Genomic DNA, 20790 nt, shown 5'->3' with positions numbered 1-20790 from the left:
CTGCCAGTGATACGGGGACGTCTACTGACAAAACAAAATCTATTTGGGTTTAGAGCTTCTCAGGAAGCCATGTATTTTTACCATCAAATAAAAAGCTTCCTCTGATTGGCTGAGGTGGAGAGTTTGGTGGATGACATCAAGAACTCCTCAGCCAATCAAAAGAAGCCTTGTATTCATTAGTAAAAATACAAGGCTTCCTGTGAATGGCTGAGAGGTTCTCAGCCTGACTCAACTTTGTTGATGGCATAGGGGAAGTCCTGTCTCACTACAGGAACACAGCACTGTATGCAGATGATCCTATATAGAGTTGATCCAAATGTGACAGCAGCTGTATTTCTTAGTGAAGGGGAATAGCTTCTCCAATCCACTTCTGTTTATTTGGAATTGCATTACAAGCACTACAGAACAAGACCAGGTGGATGTGACAAACTAATTCAAGATATAACCTGTCTTGGGTAAAAGACTCATCAAACTTGTTAGTCATTAAAAAAAACCCCAAAAACTACAGCCTACATTTTTTGATTGAGTGGAAGAAGGTTTGGGACAAGAATTTTATTGCCACTGTCTCCTTTTGAGAAGATTAATGTGCGATGCAAATGTTTGCCGTGTTCAGGCCAAGCTGGCCCATATGAACTATTTACTAAGGAATGTGTCAGCCCTGTAGCATCAACTACATAGGATACAACACCGTGTCCTGCCAGCAGTACGGGGACATCTGCTGACAAATCAAAATCTAGTTGGGTTCAGAGCTTCTCAGGAAGCCATGTATTTTTACCAACAAATAAAAAGCTTCCTCTGGCTGAGGTGGAGAGTTTGGTAGATGACATCAAGAACTCCACCTGAGCCAATCAAAAGAAGCCTTGCATTCATTAATAAAAATACAAGGCTTCCTGTGAATGGCTGAGAGGTTCTCAGCCTGACTCAACTTTGTTGATGGCTTAGGGGGAAGTCCTGTCTCACTACAGGAACACAGCGCTGTATGCAGATGATCCTATATACAGTTTATCCAGATGTGACAGCAGCTGTATTTCTTGGTGAAGGGAATAGCTTCTCCAAGCCATTTCTTTTAGTTTGACTTGTTAGTCCTCATTAAAAAAAAAAACCCTCAAACTACAGCCTACTTTTTTTTTTTTATATTTAAATATTTTTTATTGGAAAATTTGAAACATACAAAATAATTGAAAACATTAGTATAGAGAGGTACACATTTAATACAAAATCTTGCATAGGTAGGGTAAAATGGGGTAGTGGTACCTCGCCATCCGGCCGAAGTACATTGCAAAAACTTGTTTCAGTTACATGAGAGGTATGCTCAATTTAGTGCACCTTATTGAATTGTGGTATGAACATTAAGGGGGGGAGATTAGAAAGGGGAAAGAGGGGGGAAGAAGGGGGGGGTAGAGGCACCTAGGATGTCAAAATCATGTAGTGTGGTTGAATATTATATAATCATTTTATTGAACAGTTGGAGTTGTGTAACCATCGGGTCCATTGAGTCTCAAATTTGTGGTATGAGAAGTTATGGAGGGCTGTTCTCCTCTCCATTTCACATAGGAAGTTAAGATCGGACAGTAGTCGGGACAAAGAGGGAGTGTTGGTAGATCGCCATAGCCTGGTGATATTGAGCTTCGCGGCTGACAGAATGTGTATGGTAATGGTGCGTGAGGGCAATGGAATTTTGTCTATTCCAATATGGAGGAGCGCTAGAGCCTGGTTTGGGGTTATTGGAGTCTTTGTGATGGAAGAGATTATTTGAAAAACTTGGTACCAATAGGAAGTCAGGGACCTACACGCCCACAATAAGTGCGTGAGAGTACCTGATTCCCCACAGTGTCTCCAGCAGGATTGTGAATGTTGAGGATAGAATAGGGCTAACTTGACAGGAGTTAAGTACCCTTGGTGGAGTACTTTCAGATATGTTTCCCAGTGCGAACTGCACTTTGAAGATTTGTAAGTAATGGTAAAAGTTTTTTCCCAAGTGCTAAGAGATATGGGTTGTTGAATTACTTTTTTCCCAGTTTGCTATGGACGATGTGTGTGTATTAAATTGCGATTCAACTAGAATTGTGTAGAACGTTGAAATACCTTTTTTTTTGGATAGGTTGTTTTTTGTAAGAAATGCTCTGTAGTCGCTGGGATTTTAATACTACATGGCACATTCGTCTTGTAGAGGGCATGGGTTATACGTATATAGGTAAAGTATTCAGTAGCTGGGATTTGGTATTTTTCTCTAATAGTCTGAAAGGAATGTAGTGTATTGTCAGTGTACAGGTTTTGTATGTAGAGTAATCCATGGTTAATCCATAAGTTTAGGTTTAAATGAGGAGAGAGGAAGTGTAGTGACGAAAGCGGAGTGAGAATTTGAAGATTGTCCTTACGTAGTTGGGTATGAGAAATAGTCATACCAAGCTGTTAGAGAGGCTAGTATGCAAGGGTGATTATGTAGGTGCGTAAGGTGTGCCCCGCGGGGTATGAATAATAAGTCTGACAAGGTGTGCGGTAGGAATAAGGAAGTTTCCAGAAGAGTCCAGGTTTTGTTGAATGTGGGCTGCCACCAGAAGAAGAGCTGGTCAAGTAAAGTGGCAAGGTAATAGGATTTCATATGTGGGAGTCCCGCTCCGCCTCTGGAGGATGGGCGGATTAGGAGATTTGTAGCATATCTAGGCTTTTTCGAATTCCAAAGAAATTTGTTCAATATTGCCTGAAGTTTTGTAAAAAAGATGTGAGGGACTGGGATAGGGAGCGTGCGAAAGATGTAAAGTATCTTGGGTAATATACACATTTTAACTGTCGCCAATCTGCCTAACGTCGAGAGTAGTGGTGCGTAGACCTTTAATCTCTTGCGGAATAGATTCAAGTAATGGTTTAAAATTAGCGGTATATAGTTGGTTAGTCTTTGCAGTCAGTTTGATTCCCAGGTATGGGATGCGAAGTTTTTCCCAAGTGAAGGGGAAGTGTTTGGAGATTAGATTTTGGGTAATCTCAGGTGTATGTAGATTCAGAATAGAAGATTTCGGTTCATTGAGTTTGTAGTAAGACACGGATGCGTAGTTTTGGATATGCGTTCGTATGGTTTTGAGGGAGTTGTATGGATTAGTAACCATTAGGATAATGTCGTCTGGAAATAGACTGATCTTGTGTTCGGATTTTAGGCATTTAATTCCCACGAAATTGGGGTCGTTTCTAAGGGTGGTTGCTAGTGGTTCAATGAGTAGCGCAAAAATTATAGGGGATAGTGGGCAGCCTTGTCTAGTTCCGTTAGAGATGTAGAAGGGTTGAGAAAGTGTGCCGTTAGTCAGGACTCTGGCCGATGGCTTGGAGTAAAGGGACAAAATGGCCGATGGCATCCAGTCAGATATTCCAAATTTTTGGAGTGTATGCGTCATAAACTTTCAATGGATTCGGTCAAACGCTTTTTCTGCATCAAGCAATAGCAAGAGCAAAGGTTGGGTATCTAATTCAAGGTGGTGTATCAGGGATATGATCCGTCTGGTGGCGTCCGGAGCCTGTCTACCAGGAATAAATCCTACCTGGTCTGGATGGATTAAAGTCGGTAGGTAAGGGATTCGTCTTGGGGCGATTATCTTAGCGTATATTTTTATATCTGTATTAAGGAGCGAAATTGGTCTGTAATTTTGTACCAGTTGAGGGTCCTTACCTGGTTTCGGGATGGTCGTAATTATCGACTGCAGCATGTCTTGGGGGGAATGCGCCACAGGTGGCGACATGGTTGTACAGGGGGGATAGGTGCGGAGAGAGGTCGGGGGCAAAGGCTTTGTAGTATTCATTAGTGAAGCCATCATTTCCTGGTGATTTGTTCAGAGGGAGTGTGCGTATGATTTTTTTTTTTTTTTTTTTTTTTTTTCAATCTCAGTCGAGGAAATCGGTATAGAGAGATTCAAGTTGAGACGGGGTTATGCGTGGGAGGTTAGTGTTATGTAGAAATTGCTCTATTGAATGTGTCGTGGGTTGGGTTGTATTGGCATCATCTTTTAGGTTATATAGTGTCTGATAGTAGACGCCAAAAGCATTTGCGATATCCTGTGGGTTTGTCAGTGTTGTGCAAAGCAGGATGTCGGATTGTGGATATTTTGGTTTTAAGACGTTTTTGTTTGATCGCTTTACTAAGGAGTGAATTTGCCTTGTTACCGAGTGCATAGAATTTAGCTTTTGTTTTTTGTAGGTTGGTGTCGTATGCGTGGAGTAAAATGGTACGTAATTTATTCCTGTCTGAGTTCAGGGTCGCTGTTATAGCGGGGTTTGGATTCTGTTTGTTGAGTTTTTCATTGGAGCGAATGGAAGTCATGAGCTGATCAATTTGTTGAGAACGCTGTCTCTTAGTGCGGGCGTTTAACTGGATGAGTATACCTCTCATGTAGGCCTTATAGGCCAACCAAAGTGTGGTAATAGATATATCATGGGTGGCGTTGGTATCAAAAAAGAGTTTGTGGGCTTCTTGGATACGCTTATGGTTCTCCGATGTTGTTAAAAGTGAAGAGTTGAGTCTCCAGATGGGTGGGAGCGCTGTGTTTTGGTCATCGTCTGATATATGGATTGGGGTATGGTCCGACCAGGTTATAGTCCCAATTTTGTATGCTGTCACTTGTTGCAATGTCCATTTGTCTGTGATAAACATGTCTATGCGTGAGTATGAAAGATGTGGAGGAGAGTAATAAGTATAATCTCTTTCAGAGCCATGTTGACATCTCCAGATGTCATAAAGGTCATTGTCGTGAAGAAACTGATTAAGAGTTGGTTTCGTGGATTTTGGCGTGGAGGAAGAGTCCATGTCCGAATTTCCCGTAATGTTGAGATCACCACCGATGATGAGTTTCCCTTGTTTAAGTATGGAGATGGTTTTGTAAAGTTTACGGTAGAAACATAGCTGTTTGCAGTTCGGGCCATAGACATTTACTAAGGTATGAGTCTTGTCATTTATTTGGCATACTAAAATGTGGAAGCGTCCAAGTGGATCTGCCTTCTGTGATCAGAGGCGAAATGAGAGAGCATCCTTAATGGCCGTGATCACTCCATTCTTCTTTTTAGGGTTAGTTGCCATAAATGTTTGAGAGAAACGATGAAGGTATAATTTGGGCGCCTTTTCGGTAGCGAAGTGTGTTTCCTGTATAAAGAGTATGTCCGCTTGTGACTTCCGTGCTTCTCTAGAGAGTAACGAACGTTTATATGGCGAATTTAGGCCTCGGACGTTGAATGATGTAAAATTAATCATTTGAAATTGTGATTCCTCGCTTTTCCGTAACCTGAGGTGGTGTTTGGGAGAGGCATATGATCGTGTGTCTTGCGAGAGGATAAACATGTAAGTGGAGGTGATAGGACTGTGACTCAATCGGAGTGCTGAGGGGAGTATTCCAAGGTGTGTCGAAGTACGTGACATATGGATGTTGCGTGGGTATCCAAAGGTGCCATGGTAGGGAAGGGGTAAGGTTATAACGAACAACAATAAAAAGATTTGCGAAAAATGCAAATATCCCGAGTAGCCAACTTTGCTACCTCAAAACCGGGGGGTGTGGGTGGGCTTGACCGCCAGGCGGGGGTCGAGCCAGTTGCAACCATTTTAAACGAACTTTGCCAAACGCCAGACAGATCGGATGAAGAAATGGCTCCTGGGAAAAAGTATGAACATATTTTAGTAAAAGGAGGAAAAATATGTCTTGTAAAGATCATGTTGCCTCCATAGAGCTATGCGCGGGTTCTTGCGGTTCCGCAGGGAGGATATTCCAGGTTTTCAGTAGATCCAGGCCCGCCTCCAATGTTTTGATAGTAAAAATTCTACCATGTTGTCGCACCATTAGTTTGGTGGGGAACCCCCATTGGTATGCTATGCCATGGTTCCTTAGGGCCTTGGTGATAGATATTCGTTTTCTGTTAAGGAGGGTAGCTTTGGATAAATCAGCATATAATCGGAGATTTGTGTACAATGGTGGGAGCGGCGGTGGATTTCGGGCCGCCGACATAATTTTATCTTTCACATGGAAAAAATGAATGCGGGCTAATGCATCCCTAGGTGTGGATGCCGGCAAAAAGGAGGGTTTAGGTAGGCAATGTGCCCGGTCAATTGCGAACTCTAAGTCAGAGATTGAAGGGAGGAGGATTTTGATATATTGCTGTATGTATGGGATTAAGTCAGCGTTGGTGACAGATTCGGGAATTCCTCTGAATTTGATGTTGCGACGTGATCTGTCTTCTAAATCAGCAAATTTTTGATTGATTTGCTCAATGTCATTCGAGTGCTCTGTGTGCGCATCAATTAGGTTGTTGTGCGCCGTTATGTCTCCCATGCTATTCTCAATGTGGCTGATTCTATGTTCTTGTTGTTGTACTAAACTTGACAGTTGGTTGAGTGGTGTAAAGATATCGTTATGTAGAGATTGGCGTAACGACGTAAGCATGTTTTTCATGCATATTTCTGTCAGAGGTATGTCTGACGCAGGGAATGCTTCTAAGTCAGGCACAGCTGCGCGGGGTGGCTGTAATGGTGGATTTAAGGCCTGGTGAAGTGTGCTAGGGTCCTGTTCTAGCCGTGGCCTGGATTTAGCTGGGCTGCGTAATGTAGGGGACAGTGGGGGTGACAACTCACCAGGGTCCCCGGGGTATAGTGAGTGCTGCAGCCTGGAATCTTGTTGCTGAGCCTTGTAGTCCTCCTGCTGAGCGCTGCTGCTGTCTCCCTGTCTGCAGCCGCGGGCGCCATCTTGGATTCCCGGCCCGACGGCCGGGAAGAATTGTGTCAGCTTCCCTGGCTGATCCAGGGATTTTTTCCACCTCGGCATGGCTGCGGGTGGTTGAGCACCTTATGCTTATCGGTGCCGTGCTGTTGCGGATTCCCAGGGCCGGTTTGAGCCGCTTATAGGCTGGCGGGTGGACGGCGCTGTCTCACTGCACGTCCACCTTCAGTGCTGGCCGCGCATGCGCCCCCAGCCTACTTTTTTTGATTGAGTGGAAGAAGGTTTGGGACAAGAATTTTATTGACGCTGTCTCCTTTTGGGAAGATTAATATTAACAGTTGCCTGGAGCTGCAGGTTGCACAATGTAACCTCAGTGACCACAGAAGACCTATCTTTCCAGCCTCTGGGTTATACCTGTCTGCAGACACTCCCTAAACTGCAGAGAACAAGGCATTACAAGAATCCAGTTTGATGAAAAAATAATAGTTCAGCTTAAAAGGAGACACGCGTACGTGCCAGATATAAAAAAAAAAGAGAGTATAACTACCCTATATCAATGTATGTAGCAGGGATTGTCTGTCTTCAGCAGTGAGGACTTGAATGACCTCTGTCTTCTGAAATAAGGTCATGGGCAATGGTGCTTCAACAAGTACACGGAGGGGTTAATTTATGAAGAATTCATGAAGTCCTTTGCCCAGTGAAAGTACAAGGTGGTATCAAAAAGGTTTGAGATTAGTGTTGTAACACGCCAACAGATGGCAGCACAAGGCTGCTCAGTGTCACAGGGAGCACAGACCTTCATAAGTCAGTGTGCCAAAAGACATTGTCCTGTGTACATCGGGAGCTGAGCAACCGGTGCTATTCTGACCACATGCGTTACCACATCTGCTATTTCAGCAAGTTAGAACAAAGAGCAAACATGAAATTCTGTGTGAAACTGAGAAAATCTGCCACAGATACGTCTGACATTATTATTATGCAGTATTTGCACCAAAAGGTTTGCTCAGCGCTGTACATTATAGTGGGGGACAGTACATGAGACAATACAGTAACAAAACAATACATGAGGGGTTCGAGGGCCCTGCTCTTTCGAGCTTACAATCTAGGACATGATTTAGCAAGTTTACGGCAAAGCTGCAATGAGCTGTTTTAGGTGGTTTGAGTGGGTTGCGCGCTTCAAGAGCGGAAGAACATCACTGGAAGTCGACAAGGAATCAGGAAGACCTTCATTGAGCTCAACCCCCCGAAATGTCAAAACCATTGATTGTCAGAGAACAATCCAAACATTGCTGCCATTGTTGGTGTCATATGGAACAGTCCTCACGTGTGATTTGAACATGCGCCGTGTTGCTTCCAAGTTCATCCCCAGGCTGCAATGATCTCCCTTCTACCCCCACCCTACTCGCCATGTTTGGCTCCTGTAGACTTTGCCCTCTTCCCGAAGATGAAGATCCGGCTCAAAGGTCGCTGTTTTGACAACATTCCGGAGATCCGGCGCATATAGCATAAGGCACTTGACACAATTTGAAAAGAAGACTTCCAGGACATATTCCACAAGTGGCAGGAACGCGGGGAGCGCTGTATTGCTGTGCCAGGGGACTATTATTAAGGTGACGGTGTGTAAACGTAGATAAAGTACGTTCTTGTAAACAGAGCTAGTCTCCAAACATTTTGCTACCACCTCATACATGGACATTTGTCCTGTACAAAAAACAAAGGTAAATAGTCTATATCCTGTGCTATTTGAATGTGAAATCATTGATTTAAAACTTTAACATGTTTCTCCACTAGATGGAGCCAGGTATTATAGGAAATTCATGTTTGCTCTCCTAAATCATCTTCTGTTTGCTGTGGTGATTATGCAGCATTAAAGAAGGGGGGGGGGGGGCTGCCAGGATCCCCAGGTATTTCACTGTACTCAAGATAATAAAACAGGCTGCCTTTACACACTGCATGGGGACACACATTATATTTCGGAGTAATATACACTTGAATGCTAATGCTGGTCTTACACCTGTAGAATTTAGATCAACAAGTGTAAAAACCGCCTAGCCGTTGATGGTGTGACTTCTATGACTTTACTAATTTTGAACGACTTTTGAAATGAAAATTTGAAATACCCCATCAATCTTGTTAACTGGATATACCAGCCTGGGAACTAGCATTCTCACATTGCATATTGGCAGCTGGAGTCTTTTTATATTGGATTTTCTTTACAGTATACAGTATTCCTACATTTTTACACAACCCACCTCCATGCAGTGCAATGTTGTGAACAGGGCACATAGAAAACAATTGTTTTCTGTGTGCCCTTGCATTGAGGCAGTGTTGATCTATGCAGATCAACACATCCCACAAACATGGTACGATCAAGCCCGGACAGAACTGGGGTTCACATGTGAAAGGCAAGCCTTATAATCAAAAGCATACAATAGGATTGGCACAAGGTGGTGTGAGGGACTCAGATTGAGGTTTGTGACTTGTGTGGAATGACATTTCGGCTAAGATTCTCAGACACTGCTTCAGTTGAACAGTAGAGATGTATCAGTTACACTGCAAAATTCCTGGGGCCATTTAGATAAAAAGTGCATAAAGTTGAATACGCCAACTCTGTGACCCTTTACAAGTCACATGGCTGTCATAGTGAGGAAACAGTCAGATGCTGCATGCTGGATTTTTGCCATTTCTTCTCCAGGTTATGAATGTCCTATAGAATAAGTTGTGGTGCTGATGATCCTTGTCATAGAAAATGTGATTGATAGGGTACAGGAGATCCTCATGAAGAGCATCTTTGTATTCGCAGTAAAGCATACCTTGTGTAATGCCTAAAACTGAACTCCAGGAATGATGTGTAGCGCTGACCACCCCGCTGGATAGATGCCCAGGTTTCTTTTCCCAATAGTTGTCCTGCAGCCAGGTTCAATCACTTGTTTTGGCTCAATGAACAATCTAGGGGTATTGTGTTCTCATTTTGGTGTTTTTATTTTTGGTAACTTAGATGGGGATAGGGAACTGAGTGGGATACTCAAACAAACGATATACGAACAAGAGGACGCTTTTTTCTGTAGAACTATGAGCCAAGTCCTTGCAAAAAAGTAAATGGTGGACTGAGCCTTGTAGCAACTTAAGAGATCAGAGCAGAGTCCTATCACTTGGTATTATATAGACTAAGCTCATCAGGACACCAGACACAATGTCCCCTTTGAACACAGCTGCCTCTATAGCCCCAGACGGGTGGCAAAGGCGCACACAGTCGTTTGGATCTCTCACACCAGTCTGTAATCACAAAGATTCCTTAGATGTGTGGTTGCCTCCTTCCAATATCTTTCAGACACTTCCCCCCCGTGATCCCAGACTAGATCCACAGATGACAAACCCCTTGTTCAGCTTCAGCAACTTTCAGCAGAATTGCCCCCCAGCCGGCCCAGCTGGGACCGCGATGAACAGCCAACACATGGCGGGCTCCTCAGGGGCGCAATAGCCTCCCTAGGCTGTGATCACCTCCTCAAGGACAAGACACCTCTGTTCCAGGTTTTAAACTATTTATACACATTCCCAGCAACCATCTGTGCACTCTACATTGATATCAGATGCTGTTTGGAAGATCAATGGTGGCTTATAAGGGGAAGATTGCCCACAGAGGAGCAAGCTATGTGTTACCCCCACTAAAATGGGAGATGCCTATCTGACCTGTTTTCATATACAGGTCCATACGAGAAGGTGAGGGTCCACCTGGATCTCTGTTCACTGTGGTGATGCACTTGTATTGAGGATTTGCAGCACTGGGTGCAGTCACCAGTAGGAAGATGCTTTTCTCCATCTGGATTTTTAGAATTTTTTTTTTTTTCATTATTATTTCTGTGGACTTAGTGACGTTGGAGTTGTCTTTTGATTATTTTATTCATTTCACATCATTATTTCGAGCAGCACAACATCTTTATTCACTTTGTATACTTTTTTATGGGAACACACAACACGTGTTTGCAGCAGCTTGTTATATATGTGTTTTTTAGCCTTTACATATTTTTATTTTGCACTTTGGCGCACAATTTTATGTTTTACATCTATGCATTCTCCCACAGGGATTGGTTGACAGTATACATATTTGCTTTGCTCCACACCTATGCTCCAGAACCACCCAGAAAGTTGTTCATTTCAGGAGAACCAATCAAACCTGCAGCCTGTGAAACACAGAACAGACCTAAATAATCACAAACAGCCACACTGATTAGTGAGCCAAAAACTAAATTTGCCTAATCCTAGCACTTATCTAGGAGGGTGCTACAGATCTTTGTTGCTTACTTGCATTGGTCCAGCTTGGCACAACACGTGTATGCATATGATACCTGATGGGCAGCTGGAGAAGCTGACATCACTGTGGTAGTTGGTGCTACTACAGTGATAGCCGAGATCTTCTGGGTCTGAGTGGCTTTCTCTCTGCACACTGACCACAGGGGGTTGCTTGCTCGACATGGCTGTCATTCATAAAATGCCTTGTATTTTTTTTCTATGAAGACAAGGTATTTATTGATTGGACAAAGTAGACATTTGTGATATCTCTGCCCCTCCTCTCCACCCTATCCAGTCAGATAACACCTTGAAGTTATTGAAAAAAAAAATGCTCTACAAAAGGCGGCAGTGCCAAATGAGTATAATACAGTACATAAATATCATATATCAACCGACTTAAAATATACCCAAAGTCCAAATAAATGTCCCAAATCGTGAAAAATTGTCCATCCAGAAACACTATAGTGCCACAGCATGCTGCACGTGTGGCACTGTCTCTAAGACCTAAGATAATACACTGTCTAGATTTTTCTTTTTTTGAGGTATTTGAAAAGCATCTGGGATTCATCTTCACTGTGTACGAGTGGGTACCTATTTGTCAAGATCTGGATGCAATTTGGACAATTTTTCACAGTTTTTCACGATTTGGGACATTTATTTGGACTTTGGGTATATTTTAAGTCGGTTGATATATGATATTGGTACCTCAGGGGAAGGATTGTGATACGACTTTAATGGTTATTATATTGTATTTTTTGTGTGCTGACTTATAGTTCTAGTACATAAATATGTATACTGTCTCAGCCAATCCCTGTGGTCAATGTGCAGAAAGGTTGCTACTTGCACAGAATTGGAGCAGAACCTGGAAGTATCACTGTAGTAGCGCCCAATGTTCCTGCTTCCCCAGTGGCTCCCCAGTTATGAGATATACATACTTCAGTGGGGGAGATTTACTAAAACTGTAGCACTCCGAGTCTGGGACAGCTCTGAATGGTAGCCAATCAGATTCTAACTTCAGCTTGTTCAATAAAGCTTTGATAATAAAACCTGGAAGCCGATTGGTTTCTATGCAGAACTGCACCCGGTTTTGCATTCTCCAGATTTAGTAAATCTCCCTCCATTGTGTCAAGCTGGGTCAATGTAAGTATGCAGTAAATATAATTCCTTGATTTAACGTGGAACTTTAGTCACAAAATTAAGTCCTGCTAGATCACTTAAGGCTGGCCCCTTTTGCATGTATAGCTATTCAAAACATTAAGAATAAGTGTCTATACTGCTTAAAATCCAGAAATTCAATGTCGCCCTGCTCTGCACATGCTCAGTTACTCTCCATTTTTAAGCACTGCTGAATTTGTAGAGCTTGATCTGCTGAGAGCTTTAAAATGGCATTAAACCCTCCTATCCTTTACAGCCACTTCTGTTCGATCTACAACTGCCATTGTGCTGCGCATGTGATCAGTTCTTACTCCAGCCATTTGATGGTTTGACAGTTTGGTTGAGACACAAGCAAATGTGACAGTTGGCAATCCCAGCAATCTAGGATTGTATCTGTTTTTTGAAAATGATGGGTATCGTTCCAGTTTGATTTTATTGCTGTTCAGGGGCTCTGGGCTTCAGCAAAATGGGAGTCTCCAGCAAGAAGAAACAGGAGCAACGCTAGATGCAGCTTACAGTATACGCTAATTTTGGTAGCATAACTATGTGGAATGTATCTTCCTTGCTAAAGAACATTCTTTTTTTATCAAGTTGTTATGGGGAAAGTTCTGCTTTAAGTTTTAGAGCCTAACTCCAGCTTTGCTATCACTTTAAAGCAGAGCTCCACCCAAAAGCAGAAGCTCCCTGCCCCCGCTCTACTGCTACATTTGTTAACTTTTGGGGGAGCAATCAAAACCAGGTACCCTCTCCCACTTCTGGCTCAGTTTCCTTCAGCGAACTGAGCTGTAAGTTCGGCCCCCCTTCTTCCTGCCCTGTAGTCTTCTGGGACACTTTTTATAGGTCCCAGAAGACTATGGGACCAATCACAAGGTGCAACACTTCACTTTGTTTCCCTTACTTGCTATGCCGGAGGATAGTGGATAGCTAAGTCTCCTTATATTAAAAGTCAGCAGCTACAGCCGCTTAGCACAAGACCCAGAAGTAAGTGGAGATCATGGGAGTAGCTGTGTCTACTTCAGTGATTTCCAGCTTCCTGGACTTTGACCTGGTATGTGATATACTAATACATAGTTACATTGATCCAGCTTGAAGCAATGTAACTATGAATAACATATCTATAACATATGCCTGGAATTCTGTAACATTTCTAGATGTATTGTATATAACATAGAAAATCTACACTTTATGAGTTCAGGACCACTTGAACAAACCGCAGCTCCTGAATAGGAAGACAGTAATGGGAATTCCTTGGTGGGGGTAAGAAGTTGTCTGAAGTCCAGTTTTCCCATGGTAAGGACCACATAATAAATCATTCATATTTTACGGCAATTTTACAGAAAACAACCAGTGTTGGCTTTAAAGTCAAGTTTATGGAATATTAAAGTGTTTATCACAAATCATTTGGTTTGCAGAAACGTATTAAACTCTCACAGTACAAAGAATCATTCTAGCTGAAGCACGACAATCATCTTGTTCTGGAATAAAGCAATAGCCACAGATTTAGTCAAATATTCCATTAGACACAGATACTAAAATATACTTATTTAGCACAAATGTTTTTTTATTAACATCTTATAAATGAGGCAGTGGCTTGTAGTGTACCCTCATTTCGGTGTAGATGCGTCTCATCCATTTTTTTGTAAGTGTAGGGTGATGGGAGTAGGCTTTAAGTATAACACTTTGCTGTCATGATGTGAGACCCAAACTACATTGGTAAATTGTATAGTTTTAAGATGCAAACAACGTAGACCTCTTGGTGCCTATCTCCTAGTGTTCTGGTGTCTTTTTAAAATAATTGCTCAAGTTCCTTGTCCATCTAGAAACTATTGGCTTCCTCTGGCTTTACCACAATGCATGTGCCCAGGCAGTCTTCATTCTCTATGGCCCCATAGGATTTAAGAGGTAGGTGGGCTTTCATAGAACATGAACTTCACCAGAACTGGGCATGCAGGAAAATGAGATTTGTCCAAATGTAAAGACTTCATCTGTGTTTCCAGATTTCACGAGAAGGGGAAGGTACTAACTATTGTCATGAAAGTGTAGCTGCCCAAAATGTAGTACTTTGTCAAACAGATGGACCAATGTTTAAACTAAGTTGAGGAGCACGTTTGTTCTTGTGTTCATTCATCTTAGCTGCCATCTTTCTATAGCTTATTCCAGCATCCTCTGACAATGAGTTATTGCTGTTCTTTGTTGGCTGCACAGATGACTGCCCTCTTAAGCCTATGGATAGCTTTAGGACTATACTATACACATATTAATCCCCTGATACAAATCAACTTAACTTATTGGCAGTTATCTTCTGAGCTGCATATGCTGAAGGACTCTGCCCAGCTTTTGGGTCCTGGTAGAGCCCTGGGGCACATCTGTGCATGTGAAGGGGGATTTCTGTGCAGTTCAGTGTAGACACTGCAATTTTAGGGCTTCCATGACAGCCGCCATCTTTGCACATGCTAGGAAGGGCCACATTAGCTTTTGAATAAAAATGGACTGTGACTTAGGCAGCCCATAGATGATTCAATTTTCTTTCCTTCCACCAAGGGTGGGAAGAAAGAAACATTGCTTGATTCTCCTATCAACACAGTCAATGTTGATGGGGGAATGCCTTCGGCAACGCTATTGTGTTTTGCTGGGGGGGGGGGGGGGGTGTTGTGGGTAGCATTCCCAGCAGGCAGAACATAATTACTGCTAGCAGTTATAGCCATGGTCAGTAATCACATGTAGAACAACCAAACATGCTGGGTGTACCCAAGTCGATCAATGGATCAACTTTGGTACATGCAGCCTGCGTATACATGGGTCGAAAATTGTGCGGTCCCTGCTGAACCGGCCAAATTTCGATCCATTTATGACCAGCTTATGCCTTTAGTCGCTGGCAGTGTTTATACCAGCACAACACAAAAACCTGAAAGTCCCTGAAGAAGCCACTAGCTACTAACCATTGCCTGAATTCTGTCTTAATAGGCGTCACCCACTTCATGTATTTTACATCTGTGAAGGTTTAACTAAAAAAAAACAAAACATTTTGCATAAATTTAACCTCCATTTAAATGGTACATTTTATTGCAGAGGTGCTCAGGCTGTGGCCCCTGGAGCCCTCTGATGTGGCCCTTGACCTCAAACCAGGGAAGAACACTTCTATTATATCCTGCGTGTTTTGGTGCGCATTCAGCAAGTGCACCACATTCTCAATCTATAATAGAAGTCTATGGCAAAGCCACAGGTGCGCTGCACTGCTCCTGCGGTGGTGGTAAACCACGGCACATCAGTGTGACAGCAGCCTTATGTGGGGCTCTGGACAGGAAGGGCTTGTTACATTTGTGGCTTGGGGGGGTGGCAAAACTCCACAGTTGAGACCTGTTTTTACTACACAACCCCAACCAACCTATGTATCAGATTTGGAAGGAGGAAATGGTTCTAAGTCATGTTCCATAACTTTTGGCCTTTTAATGTTCCTCATGTAAAAATGAAAGGGGAATCTCTTTGCTATTGGCATCGCGGTTCTAGCTTCCCACACTGAATAATAGGTGCCCATCAAGGTGGTTTTATGGACTGTTGCTTTACAGCCACTTCCTTTTGCCCAAGGTCCCCAAATGGGTAGAGGCTGGGTCTAGGAGCAGCCACAATGACTGTTCATCTTATTCAAAATTCAGATGTCTCTCAGATCCTGCACCATTCCTTACTAAAGTCTCCTATTTAAGATCCTCCAACATTAGTTAATTTGTTTTATGCTTTTGGTACTTATAAGCCAAGTCTACTTATTTTGGGTTAAGCCTCTTTTAACCCCTGTGCACAGACAAAGCTTAGATTAAATCCTACAGATTCTATTTTTAGGTGAGGTCTGCTGCTGACAAAAAGCACATTTTGCCCTTGTTAAATCTGTATTTAAAGGGATTTTCCACTTAAACAGTTTTGTTTATTCTGTGTTGTTAACAATAAAGGTCTGTCAATGATTACTTTTTTTGTAAAACTTAGAAACCGTATCAGCAGAACGTCACCATCTAGTTCTAGCATCATCAAACTTGATATTGTTTGTCATATGGCTGTTTGTGGACAACTGACCAGCACATCTTTATGAGCTTGCTGGACCTCCTATATTCCAAAATTATGGGCATTAATATGGATTGCCCACCTCCTTTTTGAAGCTATAACCATCGCTTATTTAAGAAAGCTTTCCACATCTTGGGGGTCTCAGCTTGTTTAAGAACATTTTGGGAGGAATTTATACTTTAAAGGGCATTTTTGAGATTGGGTTGACCAATGGGACGAGAAGACCTGGCTTGCAATTTTTTGGCTTTCCTATTCATCTCAGAAGGGTTTAGTAGGATTGAGGTCAGTGCTCTGTGCAGTCACTCTTCTTTCTCTATACATACTAATCAAATCATGTTTCTATAGACATGTCTCTGTGCATTCCAGCGCAATAATTTGGAGGGGTGTCCATGTGTTTTTGGCCATATAGAGTAAGACCTGCGAGAATCTCTACAAATCTGTAAACTGATAACTAGTTAGTCATTTTGTTCCATTAAAGTCGACCTATATTAAAACTAGGAGATTTAACTGGCACATACAGTCATGGCCGAAATTGTTGGCACCCTTGATATTTCTCCAGGAAATCATGTATTTCTCACGAAACGTATTGCATTAACACATGTTTTGCTATACACATGTTTATTCCCTTTGTGTGTATTGGGACAAAACAAAAAAAGGGAGGAAAGAAAGCAAATTCGACATAATGTCACACAAACCTCCAAAAATGGGCTGGACAAAAGTATTGGCACCCTTTCACAACTGCGGATAAATAAGAATGTTACAAGCATGTGATGCTCCTGTAAACTCACCTGGGGCAAGTAACAGGTGTGGGCAATATAGAAATCACACCTGAAAGCAGATAAAAAGGAGAGACGTTCACTTAACCTTTGCATTGTGTGTCTGTCTGTGCCACACTAAGCATGGACAACAGAAAGAGGAGACGAGAACTGTCTGAGGACCTGAGAACCAAAATTGTGGCAAAATATCAACAATCTCAAGGTTACAAGTCCATCTCCAGAGAACTAGATTTGCCTTTGTCCACAGTGCGCAACATTATCAAGAAGTTTGCAACCCATGGCACTGTAGCTAATCTCCCTGGTCGTGGACGGATGAGGAAAATTGATGAAAGATTGCAACGCAGAATAGTCCGGATGGTGGATAAGCAGCCCCAAACATGTTCCAAAGACATTCAAGCTGTCCTGCAGGCTCAGGGAGCATCAGTGTCAGCGCGAACTATCCGTCGACATTTAAATGAAATGAAACGCTATGGCAGGAGACCCAGGAGGACCCCACTGCTGACACAGAGACATAAAAAAGCAAGACTACAGTTTGCCAAAATGTACTTGAGTAAGCCAAAAGCCTTCTGGGAAAACGTCTTGTGGACAGATGAGACCAAGATAGAGCTTTTCGGTAAAGCACATCATTCTACTGTTTACCGAAAACGGAATGAGGCCTACAAAGAACAAAACACAGTACCTACGGTAAAATATGGTGGAGGTTCAATGATGTTTTGGGGTTGTTTTGCTGCCTCTGGCACTGGGTGCCTTGACTGTGTGCAAGGCATCATGAAATCTGAGGATTACCAAAGGATTTTGGGTCGCACTGTAGGGCCCAGTGTCAGAAAGCTGGGTTTGCGTCCAAGATCCTGGGTCTTCCAGCAGGACAATGACCCCAAACATACGTCAAAAAGCACTCAGAAATGGATGGCAAAGAAGCGCTGGAGAGTTCTGAAGTGGCCAGCAATGAGCCCAGATCTAAATCCCATTGAACACCTGTGGAGAGATCTTAAAATTGCTGTTGGGAAAAGGTGTCCTTCCAATAAGAGAGACCTGGAGCTGTTTGCAAAGGAAGAGTGGTCCAAAATTCCGGGTGAGAGGTGTCAGAAGCTTATTGATGGTTATAGGAAGCGACTGATTTCAGTTATGTTTTCCAAAGGGTGTGCAACCAAATATTAAGTTAAGGGTGCCAATACTTTTGTCCAGCCCATTTTTGGGGTTTTGTGTGACATTATGTCATATTTGCTTTTCTGCCTCTGTTTTATATTTGTTCCAATACATACAAAGGGAATAAACATGTGTATAGCAAAACATGTGTTAATGCAATACCTTTTTTGTGTGAAATACTTGATTTTCAGGAAAAATATCAAGGGTGCCAACAATTTCGGCCATGACTGTAGAACAAAAATTGCATTGGTTACCTTCAGTGAAAACATTTTTATAAAGGATAAAGCAGCTGAAGTTGCATACAAATCTCAACTTCCTGTTAAGCTCATTGCCATTATTGGTCAGTGAAACTGCCCATTATATCAAAAGACCAATAGGACAACTCGTGTGTCAGAAGTATGCCAAGCTAGGCTTGACTTTTTAAGGGAATGCAAAGCTCTGCATAAAACTGCAGTATTTTATAGGTCTGAATCTACTTGACACATGGTTTTCACTGAAATTAATTTCAGCTTTTGTATTTTTCATGAGCATAGTTTAATTGCATGGTTTGTGAAGGATTTATCTCTAGAATGTACTGGATGTTGTATTCATTTTCTTATTGAAAAATATACAGATTGTGCTTGTTTGCCTTGGTGGTCTAAATAAAGTTGTTGCCGGTGGAATACTTCATGGTCATTGCTTGTGGCTAAAATTGATATGATGAAACCACATCCTAACCCCCCCCCCCTCCCCAGTACAATTAAATGGTAGAGGTAATATTAACAGACTACAACCAATCTGTCATTGTAGAATGAAGTTTGCAGGTTGATGTGGGTTACTGCTTGATGCCTTCACATACATTCAGTGCTAGTCTGTGACGGGTCCCGAGTCTTGTTCTCCACTGGAGTCTGAGGTGTACATCACCTTGCCAGGGCTCATGGCCTCTGTAGGAACCAGATCTCATTTCTCCTGTTGGCAGCTGCGGGATTCGTGTATCCTGCTACTATAAATGTATCCTGCAAACACAGCTCAGGTGACTCTAGAAGCTCTGCCAGCAGGGAGATTTCCCGCATAATAGACTCCTCATCGGTGACTCCAGCAAATTCCCTGTAAAGAGAAGGGGGAAATGTTATTTTTTTTGTATTTGGTTATCTGAATACGTTTCAGGCAGTTTTGAGACTCTAAAACGCAACATGAATCATTCGTTCACTTAAAAGATTTCTTAACTGGATTGCTAGATGCATTAGGCTCTCTAGCTCAGCCTTTTTCAACCAGGGTACCTTCACGTTTCTTTAGGGGTGCCTTGACAAAATGCCTAAACATTGCCCAAAAATTGTATACAAGCCAACTGGTGGACCAAGCTTGCCTTTTTAATTACAAAAGTTCATGGTTTTCATTGTGCACCATTATAATCTTATAGCCACTGGTGTCCAAACAACCAATTATGTTTTTATTTGATATGAAGGACATTGGGCCCCTGCACAGTGTTCTTGTTTGCCCCTCTCCATCAGCACTGGGGTCCCATTAGCTAAGTGCGGGGGAGAATGGATATTGTCGAATTATAGTCAGTACCAGTGTGCAAAGGTGTAAGGGAATCCCGGTGAGACGATTGGTGAATAGAAGTGCGCATGCACACAGAAATGCGCGATCGCGCACATGCACGGTGAAGATTGGCGCTAGACAGTCTATGTAAAAGGTGCCTCTGCCTGTGCTGAGTGCTGACTGGTCTTCAGCTGTTCCCCATTTCCTGCTCGTTCCTGTGTGATTTCCTTGTTGCTGACCCGGCTTGTTCCTGACCTGACTCTGATTACTCTCCTGCTTCATACTGGTTCCTGACTTCGGCTCTGCTCCTGACTTTGGCTTGCTTATGATTTGGTACCTCGCTGTCTGCCCATTGATGACCCCGGCTATTCCTATGACATTGCTCCTGTCTCCCATCCCAGCTTCCTGCCTTACTCTGGTGCACACCTGGCGACCTACCATACCAGCTCTGCATATTACTACTGTGCCTGAATCGGAGGTTCATCAGTCTTCCAAAGTCTCCAGCTGCAAGAGCTGCAAACACCTGCTGGTGCTCTTGTCCCCCTTCTCCCTAGACACCCTCTGTTCCACTTCCAGTGGGGTCAGGGCTAGTGACACAAGTGAGGCCAACTTCGTCATTTCAGTCTCCAGTCAGGTACGTGACAAAAGGTTTGTTTGCTTTGGAAGAATAAATCCACTCAACTTTGGGTGTCTTATGTATGTGGATGTTGGTGCGTTATGTAAAACTATTAGTTTAGCTACTAACATTTTGGAATGGGGTGCATTGATATTGTGCATAATGTTAAAGGATGCCTTGATTGAAGAAAAGGTTGAGAAACATTGCTTTAGCTTCAAATGTTCATCCTGTTGCCCATCAGGGAGAACCATGGAACTTGAAGCTGAACTCCAGGCAAAAAGTTGGATACTGATGAAGTATGTACAGTATATCTGAGCTACTTTACATGTCAAAAATTAGTTTGTCCAGCCACATTCATATATTGGTACTAGGGCTAAATAGTTTTTAGGAGAACAATTGGTAGACAGACTGCACTGTCACCCAGTAACCGGAGGAGTCTGCAAAGGGATCTACAATTCTGTAAAAAAAAAAAAAAAAAAAAAAAAAAAAAAAAGCAGATGAAAAGATATAAAATTCACTTTTTAAATAAGTTTTAAAGTAGAGTTTTATAGCC

General features: G+C 42.6%; 2 protein-coding genes across 3 annotated transcripts in view; one reads left to right on the top strand and one right to left on the bottom strand.

The window, feature by feature from the left end:
- Window positions 1-20790, top strand: part of FANCM (FA complementation group M) — a 226066-nt gene that overhangs the window by 20452 nt on the left and 184824 nt on the right. The gene's annotated exons all lie outside the window — the stretch shown is intronic.
- The window catches only part of LOC149441494 (heme-binding protein 2-like), a 60498-nt gene continuing 53186 nt past the window's right edge, over window positions 13479-20790 (bottom strand). The window contains exons 5-6 of one of the 2 annotated variants that reach the window (XR_016307332.1): window positions 18939-19186; window positions 13479-13603 (exon numbers count right to left, since the gene is read on the bottom strand). Coding sequence is in view for 1 of the 2 variants with exons in the window: in XM_089657215.1 (XP_089513341.1) it covers window positions 19015-19186 (172 nt within the window). In the remaining variant the exon portion in view is untranslated. The remainder of the gene's footprint in view (window positions 13604-18938; window positions 19187-20790) is intronic. The other variant, XM_089657215.1, reaches the window with a different exon arrangement.

This window comes from Staurois parvus, unplaced genomic scaffold, assembly GCF_062004578.1.
Source record: "Staurois parvus isolate SC_StPar_1 unplaced genomic scaffold, SC_StPar_1.0 ptg000978l, whole genome shotgun sequence".
NCBI lineage: Eukaryota > Metazoa > Chordata > Amphibia > Anura > Ranidae > Staurois > Staurois parvus.
This window is presented reverse-complemented; position numbering and strand designations above follow the sequence as displayed.